At 49.0% G+C, this 14,766-nt stretch overlaps 1 protein-coding gene across 14 annotated transcripts in view; it reads right to left on the bottom strand.

The window, feature by feature from the left end:
* LOC129212620 (uncharacterized) overlaps positions 1 to 14,766 on the bottom strand; it is a 39,335-nt gene that overhangs the window by 17,251 nt on the left and 7,318 nt on the right. For 8 of the 14 annotated variants that reach the window (XR_008579233.1, XR_008579235.1, XR_008579234.1 and 5 more), the window contains 2 exons: positions 3,694 to 3,801; positions 1,916 to 1,985 (listed from right to left, as the gene is read on the bottom strand). Coding sequence is in view for 2 of the 14 variants with exons in the window: in XM_054841446.1 (XP_054697421.1) it covers positions 3,694 to 3,801 (108 nt within the window). In the remaining 12 variants the exon portion in view is untranslated. Of the gene's footprint in view, positions 1 to 1,915; positions 1,986 to 3,693; positions 3,802 to 10,511; positions 10,692 to 12,329; positions 12,746 to 12,966; positions 13,006 to 13,427; positions 14,347 to 14,766 lie in introns of those variants that run through there. The other 6 variants (XM_054841446.1, XM_054841447.1, XR_008579245.1 and 3 more) reach the window with 5 other exon arrangements.

Below are 14,766 nucleotides of genomic sequence, written 5' to 3'. Positions count from 1 at the left end.
GAGTGACAGCTGGGAATGATGGCTGGGAATGATGGCTGGGAATGACGGCTGGGAGCGATGGCTGGGAGTGATGGCTGGGAATGATGGCTGGGAATGACGGCTGGGAGTGATGGCTGGGAGCGATGGCTGGGAGCGATGGCTGGGAATGACGGCTGGGAGCGATGGCTGGGAATGATGGCTGGGAATGACGGCTGGGAATGACGGCTGGGAGTGATGGCTGGGAGCGATGGCTGGGAATGATGGCTGGGAATGACGGCTGGGAATGATGGCTGGGAGTGATGGCTGGGAGCGATGGCTGGGAATGATGGCTGGGAATGATGGCTGGGAATGATGGCTGGGAGTGATGGCTGGGAGCGATGGCTGGGAATGATGGCTGGGAATGATGGCTGGGAGTGATGGCTGGGAGCGATGGCTGGGAATGATGGCTGGGAATGACGGCTGGGAATGATGGCTGGGAGTGATGGCTGGGAATGATGGCTGGGAATGATGGCTGGGAGCGATGGCTGGGAGCGATGGCTGGGAATGACGGCTGGGAATGATGGCTGGGAATGATGGCTGGGAGCGATGGCTGGGAGCGATGGCTGGGAATGACGGCTGGGAATGACGGCTGGGAATGATGGCTGGGAGTGATGGCTGGGAATGATGGCTGGGAGTGATGGCTGGGAGCGATGGCTGGGAATGATGGCTGGGAATGATGGCTGGGAATGATGGCTGGGAGCGATGGCTGGGAATGACGGCTGGGAATGACGGCTGGGAATGATGGCTGGGAGCGATGGCTGGGAGCGATGGCTGGGAATGATGGCTGGGAGCGATGGCTGGGAGCGATGGCTGGGAATGACGGCTGGGAATGACGGCTGGGAATGATGGCTGGGAATGATGGCTGGGAGCGATGGCTGGGAATGACGGCTGGGAGTGATGGCTGGGAATGATGGCTGGGAATGACGGCTGGGAGTGATGGCTGGGAGCGATGGCTGGGAATGACGGCTGGGAATGATGGCTGGGAATGACGGCTGGGAGCGATGGCTGGGAATGACGGCTGGGAGTGATGGCTGGGAATGATGGCTGGGAATGACGGCTGGGAGCGATGGCTGGGAGCGATGGCTGGGAATGACGGCTGGGAATGATGGCTGGGAATGATGGCTGGGAGTGATGGCTGGGAATGATGGCTGGGAGTGACAGCTGGGAATGAATGATGGCTGGGAATGACGGCTGGGAATGACGGCTGGGAGTGATGGCTGGGAGTGACGGCTGGGCCACTCTGCAGCGAGACACAGCACAGTCCAGGTGGAGCAGAGCCCTTCTGTGGGGACCGCGCTCAGGACACACAGCAGCCCGCTTGCTGCGCCGCCCTCCCCGACCCCGGGATGCTCAGCCGGCGTGCGGAGCCACTCGGCCAGAGCTGGGGAGAAAGGAACAGGGAGGAGGCAGGCAGATCCTTTACCTTTTTGTCAATATCAGTTTCCTCGCTCAAAAAAAAAAAAAAAAAAGCCTAAGCTTACTATTTTGTAGTGTATTTTGTGGCAATAAATGAAAGGTCCTGTGGGGAACTACAAATATTAATTATTCTCAACACTTAAGCAATGCTTTCTCTGCCATTCAGAAATATAAAGCTACGGTGCTCACTATGAACGCCTTGACTTCATCCGTAATTCACACACCCAAGTGTCACGCGGAGCGAGCGGCCTGTCTGCCTCATTCGAAGTGAAACGTCCCCTTCCCAGGCTAGATGAGACTTTTATCTTTCTGGAGAGGCACCTAAAGGCGAGCTCACATGTCACTTCTCAGTTGAACTGGCGTTTAGGTGCATTTCCAGAAAGATAACACTCCCTTACCGAAATTAACGTTATTCTCTATTAATTAATTAATTAATCAATTGATTTTGCTGACCTCCTCTCTGCATTGTATTTCCACTTACCTCGTGCTTCATTAAACTTGCATGAATCTCTCCAGCCGTCAGTGGCTCGCGCGGGTTGCCAGGAACTAATCTGACAACAGATTGGAAATCACCATGTAAAATAATGAGCAGCTTTTACTGGAGTTACGAAAATACCTGTGTCATGTAAGGCGGTGCAATTAGCAGGGAAGCAGCTGAGGTCCTAATAGTGAGAGATGACAGACAGACAGAAACAGGAGAGAAATGGGCTGGTGACAGCTCCGGGACTGGGCGGAATGGGAAGAAATGGAGCGAGCACAGAAGCGGGCGAGCAGAGCTGCGGCACGACCGCAGTAGGTTTTACTGCTGCACTTCTTTTTCAGTCTCTGTACTGAATTGCAATCTAGCCAGCATAAAACATTTATAGAAGCACTGGGCCTCGTCTACGCCACCAAGATAAAACACGGCCTTTTGCAAGTGCCCCCGCACAAATTCGATTCCCCTCGCCAACATCAGCCGAAAGCGTCACCTGAATAACGGCAGAGAGATGAGCACGCCGGAGCCGCGCGCAGCCCGTGCCGCCACCCCACACGTGCCAGCGCCTGGAGCGGGGACACGGAGAGCTCGTCAAGGTGCTTGCTCCGTTAACAGTCATTTGGCAAACGTGGTCCCGTAGACCTGGCCTTTACCTGGAACAGGGGTGCTGGAGCAGTTTCCAACCCGTGGCTTTGGCCGCAGGTGCTCCCTGGGGGATTGGGTCAGTGCTGGGAAACGTGGGCACTAACAGCCACCCCACTCCACAGGCGCCACTCACTTGTGCAAAAAGCACTGTATAATTGCGCAATATCAGCTCAGTAAGCAGTGACTAGTGTGGTGGAGGTTTAGCTTTGACAAGCCTCTCACATATCTAATTCTTCGGAAAAAATATTTTCTGGTTTGAAGTGACTTTACATTTTAGAAATTGTTGCTCACTTCTGGTGTAAAGAAGTTCCAGGGACAAACCCAGACAAAATTACAGTGTGATAACATCTAAATGTGATGCTCTGATCGAGAACTCCAATTCGTAATGCTGAATTTTCAGGAAAATTTTTAGAATTTAAATTTTTCAACCCAACTGAGTGAGAAAAGAGCTGACATCTCAAAAACGTCCTGCCCATCTCTCCCACCCACATCCCAGTGTTGCTTCCAGGATTCTCTATAGGTTTATTTTTAGCTACCCGTTTTCACATAAGATTCAAGTCCAAAGCATTCCAGCTCACTTGCAGTTTAACAAAACACGTTTAGTATTCAGCGCTGAACCGGAGGGCACAGAACAGCAGGCTTTTAAACAGATCTCTCTCTGCAAAGCTTTCTAGCAGAAGGTGGCTTGCCCTGAGCCAGCCTGGTTGCGTTTTCAGGAGTTTAAACCAGGTATTTCTCCCTCAGAGACACCGACTGGTAGAAATGGCTTAAGAACACGGGTACGGCAGTCCAGGGTGAAAGCCTGGTTCACATGAAGTCCAAGGAAACCCCCCCAAACCCAGGGATTTTTAACATGCCTGGGATGTTGTTCTTCACATTAGTATGAGAAGATTAATTTCAACACGTAGATACGCATAGTAGAGATGCCTTTTTTCAAGCCTGCCCTTAAAGCATTTGAAATGATGGAACAAGCATACAGGCAAATGCTCCGCAGCATGCTTGCACCCAGCAAAACATGACAGAGGATCAGCAATCAGGGCAAGAACAAAGCAATACAATATTATCATCGTTAACAGAAATGCAAGCATGTAGACGAAGCCAACCCTGTTTCTGTTCAGCCAGGGGAGGATTACATTCACCTGATTGCAACGGGAGCAGGACCATGCCTTCAGAGAAGTGTCTCAAATCGGCGATCGGTGGATGCCCACATGGAAAACCTGCCACGTTCCTCAAATACCCATAAAGACCTGGAGGATAAAAACAAAATTAAGAAAAATATACAAATGTTGATACCTAAGTGGCTGAGGTGCTGCCCCATACATGATGCAATATCTTACGTATATTGGGCGGTGTTTGCTTAGAGATTTGACCTTTTCCGTTGATCTAAATATAGCAAGGAGCAACCTCAGAGCACCTCTTGCTGCATCAGCTAGCTCGGGTTGTTTATCCCAAACACGTACCAGTCAGTGGCATTTCTTTTCCTTTAGCATTAAGCATGGCACACAGCATACTTTATGTGGCACCGTGTTCCCCTGCACAGCACACTTCCTATTCATAATAGTCCTAAATTCTTGCAAAACAGTAAGATTCAAGCTCTGTTATTCACGCTTACGGAGTATCAGCAAACATCAGAGTACTTGAGAGACCAACCAGGACACTGCGATTTTTGAGAAGGGAACCAGCGTTTAACGCTACACCTGGAAAAAGCGCTTTTTGCAGAGCAACAGTTCCTCACAAGAGCAGCCATCGGCTCCTGGGAGCATCTCCAGCTTGGCACAGCGGTTGGAACTTTGTGAGCTGCTGCTGTCAGCGCGCGGACACGCTCTCTAAAGTGCTGAGATGCATTTACCTGCTTTCGGCCACGTGTGCCCTCGGACCCTGCGGTGACCGTGCTGGAGACAGGCGAGAACTAAACCAAAGGCTGACGCTCAGCCAGAGAGAGGAGACAAGATGCCGCCATCAGCCAAACAAAAGAAACCCCAAGATAAGCACAAGAGGAATTCCACTACTGATAAGGAGCTATTGGAACTGTGAGCGAACCACCCTAATCAGCTCTCGAGGAGAAACAGCCCCCGCTCACCTCACCCTCCCGCCGAGCGCGCTCAGCAAAGGATGGGATGCTCCAGCTCTGCGCAGGGACGGGACAGAGCAAGGCCAAGAAAGCCACGGGGCACCAAGCCTCATTGTAAAAGTAGGTGCCAAGGTGCCGATGAGGGTTGCCTGCACCCTGTAAATCCTTCCCGTGTGAGCCCCGGGGTGTGCGGGCTCCGTGGGGTGAGCACCCCGCACCCAGGGCACAAACATCTCGGCTCTCTGCGCGCCGGGCAAGGACACGCACCGATGGGACAACAACCGTTCCCCATCGCAGCTACCGCTACGAGCGTTCTTCTAGGGGAATCAGATACTGCTCAAGCCATCGCTGTATTTTTAGCTTCAACTCTATCATAACCTTTTCTTTTTTAATTAAGTTTAATTTTAAAATTTACAAAAATGAACTAAATATTTATGCAAGAACTGGTGTTACCACTCAAACAGCAATAAAAACTTTCCAAACAGAAACGCAGTTTTAATACCTGTAAATATTGAAATATTAAGATCAATTCAAGCAATTAGAGCCATTACTCAATAGGTGTAACCAAACAAAAGGGAAACCATTGTAACTTAGAAAATAATGAGTTGTAAGGTAAGAAGCTCTGGAACAATCTCATTTTAAACAGCTCGGCCTTGGAAGAACGGATGCACAAAGATAAGAAAGTCACAAGGGGATCCCAAAACCAGCCTTGAGGGACAAGGTACACGTGATACCAGGACTGAGTCTGAAGACCCCCGACGACCACCCGGAGGTGTCAACAGACACGGGCGAGAGACATTAGCATATGCTAACGAGTTCCTGGAAAATCCGTGGCTGTGGTAAGCACTACTCGGAAAGATACCGAATGTGTCTATGAACCCACTACACCCACACACATTTATGTTCTCAAAACACACGCGGTTACAGTTACAGCGCAGAGTTACTTTGTTACTGCCTCGTGATTAACGTGGAACTTTCTCCCGTGGCTGTTGCAGCTCCAGACTTAAAGAGACTCAGACCGTGCCCAGGGAGGGGGGGTCGGACCTCGGAGGGGGCAGCTTTGAGAACGGGGGTGTGGTTTGGGGTTGTAATGAGATTATAATGAGCAAAGGGCACTCAAAGGACACGGTTTTGACAGAAAATGAAATATCACTTGGCTCCTGTACCAACCACACAGTTTAGCAGCTCCACGGTACCACCAGGCTCTCGGGTCTCATTCGTACAATGGTTTTGCTGGGTACCTGTGAGGTGGGGGCTGTGCAGGGGCCGTAGCAGCACGGCTGGGTACTACCACCACGATCATGCGACCGTCACCTTACTACTGCCAATAATCCCATCACCTTGGTCCCATCGCCCTGCTTACAAAGACTATACACACCCTAGCCCATCACCACGGCTGAAAAACCAAGTTAAACACACCGGGTACACTGGGACCCCACGCGAATACCTGTGATGGCACTCGGGGTGTTTCTCGCGTTCAGAGCGGGAAGCTTTGCTGTGGAGCCAAGCGTCCAAGGCGGCAAGCGTGCGGTATTGATGGCAACCACTGTGGCCGTGCGTGCCACCGCACTGCAAAGCCGCACGTGAACGTGGAAGAGGATTGATTCGGCGCACATCGCGCAGCAGGGACGTGACAATCCAGTGCATTATTCAGCACAGCCTCTGACGGCTTTCCGTTTAATCTATGTGAAAATTGGATTTATGGTATAGGAGTAAGAGCTATCTGAACATGGCCCATAAAACTGGAAGAATCATATTTTTCTCTTCAGCAAGCAACTTTTAACAGCTCTGCTGGGTGCTTATTTGCAGTCACAAGGCAAAAATCTTCCCTCTGCTGTTTACGACCCTTTTACTCATTTCTGTGACAGAGGGGGGGTGGTTTGGAGTACAGTGCCAGTGATGCTCTAGTTACTGGGTGTTATTTGCTCCGGGGACTCTTTTGATATGTAGTCCTCGGCTGTACTAATGTTCCCATTAGTCTTGATTGCCTCTGCAGGGGGTGGTAAAGGCTTCTGTAACAAAGTGCCTAGGAAAATCCTTCTTGAGCCTTTGATATTTCCTTTGTAACGTTTTCCTCATCTCTCACAAGATATCAGTTTGACTTTGAAGTTATTTTCAGTTCTCTTGTCATTACTTTATATTTCTACCGGGTCGCTGGATGTTTCTTACGGGGGAGCAGGGAGCCACCAAACAGCCTGTGTTCCTCATGGGGTCCTGCTCTCTTGAGCAAAGCTCCCAGTTATTGAAAGGGTACAGTCTAAACCCACACGGTATTAAAATGCAGGCAGCCAGTGCTATGAGGTATTGCTCAAAGTTGCTGTAAGGAAAAACGAAGAACGAAAATATATACGTGGAAAATCATATGCATAAAACATCCCCGTGAGAAAACGGCTGGGGACCCAAGCTGTTTAACAGCCTTAAAGCATAGTAGAAGGTCAAATAAAATTTAAAAAAAAAAAAAAATTTAAAAATTTATATTGACCTAAAATATTCAGAAGTCCAGGTGTTTATTCATACCATGGAAGCGTGGTGGGTTTAGGAGGCTGAGTTAAAACGAATGGAGGTGAAAATTCCTAAAATTCCTGTTCACAGAGAGACTGAAAATAATCAAAAGATATTTTTTGTCTCTGGGAAACGATGTAGGACTTGAAATGGAAAACTGAAAATGAGGAGCTAAGGGTTCTTCTCACACCTCTGCTACCTGGAGAGAACAGCCCCTTTGTAAAAGGGCTTTATATCCCCTGCGATAACATTTGCTTTATAAGTATGTCATAACTGCTGTAATTTTCATCGTGATTAGCAATAAAAAGTATATTTAAAAATATCCAATAAGGAAAGAAAACCGAAATGAACTTTTTTAACTTGAACATTACTGCGAAAGCCTGGGAGAATCCTGAGATGATTCAGAAAAGCTGTAACAAGGCTACTGCTGCTTTGTCACCGAAGAGACGGATAGAGCTCCCTGCAACATTAAAACATGCCAGAAAAGAGTCACTCCGGCTTTGGATTTGACCTTTCGGGGCTGTAGTACTCCAGTCCTGAACTACGATTCAGGCACATCCCTGTAACATGCAATTCACGGAGCCAGACACCAATTTGCTGTCATTATCTGCAGCTCCTTCGGTTCAGAGCCCACTAACATCACTTCCCATTACAGCTCATGCCTCGAAAATATAAAGCAAGGGCAGGAGCAGAGCTGGGAAAAACGCTGCAAAGGGAAGCACAGCAGCAATAACGTGCAAACACAACGAAGTGCACTGAAACAAAACCAGGCGGAAGGTCGCCTCCACCTACGTAACCCAAGGGCTATTCAGCCCTGAGCCCGTGCAGCTTCACCGTCTCCTCTGCAAGAAGCCCCATCTCTCCATCGCCGCCACCACGCACCTTCCCGTGCTGCCCCTGGGGGTGACCCGCGCGTGAGAGCGGCCCCAGAGAGGTACGATGGGGCGATCGAGCTGGACTTGGCTGCACGTTCAGCCCAGGGGAGGTCCCAGGGGCAGACGGGGCTTTTCCTGCGTGGATCTCCTGTGCTGCTGGGGCTGTTGGTTTTGTGCATTTGGAGGATGCAGATAAGAAGGGCATCGAATTTGAATGCTATGCTAATAAGAACATCTGTGTACTTAAATCAGCACTGAGCAGCTGGTACATTTAAAACAGCCCCCAGCATGTCTAAACATTCTGTAAATACAGAGTTAATATCTCCTGAGATCAATTTATCATTAATAAGTTATAAAAACAGGATTTGATGTACACTGAAATAAAAACCGTGGGGAAAAAAAAGCCTGTTCTTTATTTCCATTTTTTCCCCTCCTAAAATTTAGTAAAGTGATTCTTGTGTGACCAAATCTATTCAGAGAAAGCAATTATTACAGTTCGGATGTATTAGGCTGTAGTCCAAGAAATAGCTTGAAATGTATTTTCCGATATATTTTGTTCTAAGTTGGGGGTATTAGGACTTGATTGTAATTCATATAACAACGATTTTCACGATTAAAAATGTGTATTTAAAACTGACAGTCGCTGACATTTTAATAAGGATTGAACTGAGGATTTCGGTAAGTATCCGTTTCAATTCTGGGGGACTATTATCATGCATCAGTGGATGCCATTCTGATTAGAAAGTGGCATTAACGATTACAGAAAATAAATTCAAATTGAACCAAAGTGTTTTGTGAGTGCGTAGTCCATCCCTACCACAAGCAGCTGCGGTGCTGGAGGACAGACGGGCAGAGCTCTGGGCAGCAAGGATAACGCGTCCTCGCCTGCTTCTCCCTGCCTGTGACTGCCCCGAGGACCACAGCATCAGCCTCTCTCCAGAGCAGCTCTGACAACGAGAGATGCACTTTTACATCAAATTTTCTCCCAATTTGGAGGGATCCTGGGATCCCGAGCTGCGTGGAAAGGGCTGCAGAGCAAGGGCAGAGCTGAGCTACCCGCAGTTGTCACCATCTCAACCCTCTGGTGTGTGAGGAGCTCAGCCAGACGTTGAGTGGCACAGACGGACTCAGAGCTGGCCTCATCCTGCCTAGGACATCGATGTGCAGCCATCCCCTGATCCCCGTGCAGTCAATGCAGAGATGCAGGCAACCCTACAGGTGATATGGCCCACGACGTCTCAGTTCAGCACCCGAACGTCAACCAGCGAGTGCGTGCCCAGCCTAACTTCAGACGAGTGTTTCGGCCAGGTTCCACGTTACAGCAATGTTTGGTGGCTGTAATCCCCTCCACAGCCACCTCTGCCCGGCTGTGGCCATGGCTCAGCCCCCTCCTGCCCTGGCGAGGGGCCCCCAGCACCTCCTCTTACATCTCGGGGCGGAGGTTAGGACCTCGGCTTATGCTGCTGAGCGATTCGCCTTTACCCAGCTTTACTAAATCCGCCACAAGGACCTGCATGCCCCCGAAAGGCTCCAGATAACGTCTGAACTTATTTTGAGCACTTTGGGACTCCATCTACTAAGTCATAAAAATTAAAGGTAGTTACTATAATGAAATGGATCCCTTTCCTCTATTGCTCTCAAATAATCTGTTGTGAACAGGCACTGGGCATATACATCCTAAACTCCACTTCTTAAGCCTCCTGGATCCACAAACTGGTGACTGCTTCATTAAACATATACATTATGCATCCTGTAAGCTCAGGGAAACTGTGTAATTCAGGGTACCAGCCAGGGTGTGCAGGTGGCATTTTGATCAACACTATGTGCATCTGGAAAACTAAGACACTCCTCTGCATATTTGGAGGTTGGTGGGGTTTTTTCTCCTGCTCCTCTCTTCCTGGAACACTTTTATCTCGCTCCAGCAATTGCCAGCAAAACTCACAACCAGTAAAGTACGTGAGCAAACCTTATCAGCTGCCCTACACTCGCAGCGCTCCACTTCCATACGGGTCACGTCTTGAAAGGTGAGCAGCGCTGTCACAGCCAAAGGTTGTCACGGGTGTCCTCGTCCCACAGGTCTGGTGCACGGGACACAAGTCTGGAAAAGGCTTTCCAGAGAGGGGACTGTATTTTATTTATCATGATTTTATTGTGGTCCTGAGCTGTATACGCATGATCTTCCCCTGTAAAAGGCCAATACACGCAATCATTTGTAATTTTGTCTAGCTCCACCCTGTTTGGAACAGGCAAACTGGTACATACAATATGTCAAAGCCCTTTAGGTTGGTTTATGATCTTAAATAGTCGTGCATAAGAAACTTAGGAGTGAGACTGAAAACCTCCAGAGCACGCAGATCAGTTGTGCAGCAAAATGCCAAAGTCTTGCACCGATTGTCTGAAATAGCTGCAGAGCTGCTGGAGTGCCACTTCGTCTAGAAAACACGTAACATCTTCAGCAGGGCAATATAAACCCCCACGTTATTCGTATGATTTACAGTTTTCCACTCACCTACACTGCATGAATAGCATTAACACCTGGCAGAAGTTCCTGTAAACACTGATAAAGTCATCTTGGGCAATTTTCTCCGGGCAACTGATTTGATTAATTTTCTGGAGAGTGCCGTCCTGCCAGTTGGCCTGGCTGGGGAAATGTTAAGAAGTTTGTTTGCTTGGTTATCTCTTCCCAGGGGCCTCGTTGGGATTACAACTAATTGCAGTTTCTAGGCTAATTTGTTTCTTAACATCCTTGTGTGAAATGTGAAAAGCTGCGTTAAACTTAACATGGGAAAAAGGGGAGGTGGGTCACTGCGTCGTCGTCGTGAAGCTATGCTGAAGATTTTCATGACTTTCCTGGGAAGAGACCGTCCCTCCTGCCCCGTGCCCTCCCAGCGGGCGGCTGCCCTTAACCCGGTCACTAACCAGTCCCTAAGCTCAGCCCTGCACGCACCGCTGCTGGTTAGCCTTCCGCTCATCCAGAGTTTCCTCCAGCACACCCAGGTTTTAAGGATTCTTGCTGACATTTAAGGACGTACATCAGGTCTACCCGCTGCTTTGTGAACACAGTGAAAATGAACAGGACGTGGAAGAGGATACCTAACGACTGGGTACGTGCACGAGAACGAGTTTTCTCTTTGATATGTGCTGTCCCAACCCTTCCCTCACCACCGACATTCCCTTCCAATACACGTACCTTGTAAAATCCTTCTGTGGCTTGGCTGTACTCTGGATGTGGTTTGTGTCGCTTTTTTTTAAATTGGAAATCAATGTTTTTTCCTAGCTATGTGAAAAAGGTAATAAATAACGTTCTAGAAATGCGAAACTAGAGCAGAAGCTTTGATTCTTAATGCTGCTGTGAAAAAGTAAATGTTCACCGAACAGGCTTGTCTGAGCCTTTCAGGAGAGGAAACGCAGTGCAGCCAGCACAGAGCGCTGAACTCACCAGACCGTGACTGCCAAACCCAAAAGAAAGGTTTCCGTCACAAGCCTGCCTTCATAGAAAGGAAAACAGGTTTTAGGCCAGCCAGCCAGCAGCAGCTGAAATTCAGAAAGTCTTCAGAGAGCGTTGGTCACGTTATTGTACGTCTGTAAAAAGGCACGTACCGTAAAGCCCCCTCTCACTAGCAGCCGAGTTAGGACGGGGTCTGACCGGCTCGTCTCAGTCTGCTCCCAAGCCCTCACCGGCCTGGCACTGCGGAATTAATTACAACCCCCGACTGGTAAGGACGGAGTCGTGCAGAAATGAGAAACAACTGCGACAGAGCTTTCTCCTGAAGACTTTGACAGACGGGCTCCAGTTTTGGCTGAGACTCGGGAGCACAGGTTTCCCGTGCGCCAGGGTAAGGTCAGGTAAGTGAGGTGCGGGGAAAGGCTCGAACCACAAAACCATTCACTTCAACAAGAAATCTGGGCAGGCATTTGCAAACCCGCCAGGTGAGCGCCAGTCAGAACAACTGCTGCCAGGTTAAGATAGCAATAACTTTGCCATCTGTTTGCTTAAAATGTAGAAGAAAATTATTTCCCTCACTAAGGACACCGTGCCCCAGCCCAGATGTGCTGCAGATGTGCTGAGATGGCTTTGACCCGGCCAGCCTGACCTCCCGACACCCGCCGGCTCCCGCAGCTCTCGCCCAGCTGCGGGCTGGACCAGGACACGCGCAACTGGTTTGGAGGTTGTGCTCACGGGTCTGAGCGACCTGCGGTCCCAGCGGGGGCTCACGGGCAGCCGTTACAAGTGCGCGTGTGCAACGAGCAAGGCAGCCCCCGAGGTGAGACGACCAGGCAAGTGATTGCACTCGCCCGCGGTTCAGAAAGGACAAACCAGACTTACCCTGCGGAGGAGCTGAATTCGGGTGCCTGAAGGACACCCCTGTGAAACGTTAAGACATCCACCCACTCCTGAGCAGCACTTGCCAGAGGAACGGCTCTTCGTGGGGCAGCGACTGGAGCAGGAGGTGGGAAGAGCTGGCGCGTTGACACCGAGTTATTTACTGCCTACTACAGGAGCATTTCTCAGTAACGCCTTGCAGAGAAGAGAAACCACCCCTGGCTTGAGCCCAGCCGGGGTCCTGTCTCTGGTCCTCGTCTTTCAGCAGCCACTTCGGTTCTCCTTCTTGCAGAAGTGGTGTAACTTCCTAACTGCCCTGAGAGCTAACCCTGGAAAAATGTTATAGATAAACTATGTATGAATTGTCATTGCTGTTGTCTTTCAGAGCACCTGGAAAACAGCCCTGAAGATCAGAGAAATGAAACTATCAATGCTGCAGATGCTAAAGGGACACACTCACTAGAAATCCACCAAATACAACTGGGCTACCCAAGAATGGAAAATTTAAGTGCTTCTCCTGCTGTAATCCAGTAATTCCCTTCCTCCTGCCTCTTCCTATTGATTTTTCCACTGGAGGGGAAATTCCCACAGCCCACTCTGCTTCTACCTTCTGTGACAGAAGACGTTTGAATTTCCTTACCCCACCTCCTGTTCTGTGTCCCACTCCAGCACTTTTGTGATTCTGGGGCTGTTCTCTTCCACTCGTTTTGTATTAATCACGATGGTCCTTTTCCTTCCTATTTCCATCCTGATCTGTCTTTACCAACGCTGTTTACATTCACACAACTGTATAACGACCCCTTTATTGCTAGTCCGCAGGCACTGCGGTACGGTCTGCGCGTTTGTAGATGCTTCGGGAATACAGACGCTACACTTACAGGTGGGGTTTTTATTGGACCGTTGATATATTCTTACAGATAAAACATTCCTATAGCTATAGTGTGAGGCCACAGTATCACCCTTCTTCCCCAGCATATGACACACTTTTTAAACCCCAAAATGTTCTGATCTATTGTCTTTAGTCAGCAGGGGGGTTTATTTTTTTTAAACTATTAGTTTAGAAATTTTTTGGAAGATTCAACTGAGCTTTGTATAATACGTTTCACTGTAATTCCAGACACTTTATTTGGTTTTTTACACTGAAGTAAGAAAGAACAGCTCCACTTGTACAGGAAAAAACTCTTCTTTTTCTGCTTTTTCTGGGATACTAAACTGAATAGGAGAAACTTTCACCTGTTACCTTTCCTTTCGCCCAGGATTGACAGCAATTCAATTTTTTAAGGTTTCTTAAATTACTTTAGAATGTGGGAGAGCTAAATTCTGATTTGCATATCCTCACTCGGACATTGCTCAGGGCAGTACGTGGAGGTTTTCCGCCTTGCTCGGGATCCTGCCGGTGACCTAGGGAGCGGTTTCCAGGAGGGTCCCCAACTCCCTCGACTCGTCGAATCCTGAAGGCAGAGCGCGGATCAGCGCTGCCCTTCCGAGGGAAGCGACGCTGGAGGGCTCCCCGTGCTGCAGGGAGGACCCCGCGCGCGGCTGCGCGGCCATGGAACTCGCACCGAAGGTTTAAAAGCCGCGTTCGGTCTCCCCGGCTCGGCAGTCGCTCGGCGAGCAGATGGAGGGAGGCGTGGGAGGCAGCGCTCAGCACCCGAGGGCAGCGCTCAGCACCCGAGGGCAGCGCGCCAGCCTCGCCTCTGCCTGGGAAACGGGGCTGCGGCCGTGCCCCAAAGCGACAAATCCCTCCTTCTACCACCGCGCTTGCGAGAGAAGAACGAGAAGGATCTTGATTCAAGTGCCTGTGTTTAATACATTTTTTTTCTCATTAATAGAGAGGGTCATTGGCTGTGTCTGGGAAGGAGAAATATTTCAGTCTTGCATCATTCGGGTTGTGCTCTTGTATGGTGAGGAGAGCCTGCAGGAATTCATCCCCCCAACAGTGGTGCTGACACAGAAACAACAGGAATTCTTCAAAGAACCGTGTACGTGAATGGTGGGAAATCAGCCTGTTTCTAGCAAGCTGTAAATGTGTAAATGAGCATGAGCAGTGTAATTATTTTTTTCCAAGCAATATGAGTAAGACATTCAAGGAAAATGTCTTGATGTATTGGGATGCCGTATACTGAAAATTTGTTGTATATTAAATTGCATTTAACATTTATTCTCTCTCCTGCTCTATCAGCTGAGCAGTGCAGCGTTAGGCAGTCATCTTGATTGTGTGCGTTTCCTTAATCATATTTGTGAAAGATCTTACCAATTGCTCAACCCTTCATTAAAAAACCAGGCTAAACCAGCCATCAGGTAGATATCAAGTAAAAGACATTAGCTGAAGTGATGAATTAAAACTGATTATAAAATTAAAAGCTATTTTTCTTCTATGCAGCATACAGTTTCCTGCTAAACTGCACTTCACTGCTCCACTTTACACACTGTTTCTGCT

Source organism: Grus americana, chromosome 14, assembly GCF_028858705.1.
Source record: "Grus americana isolate bGruAme1 chromosome 14, bGruAme1.mat, whole genome shotgun sequence".
NCBI lineage: Eukaryota > Metazoa > Chordata > Aves > Gruiformes > Gruidae > Grus > Grus americana.
The sequence above is the reverse complement of the archived record's forward strand: the minus strand, read 5'-3'. Positions and strand labels throughout refer to the sequence as shown.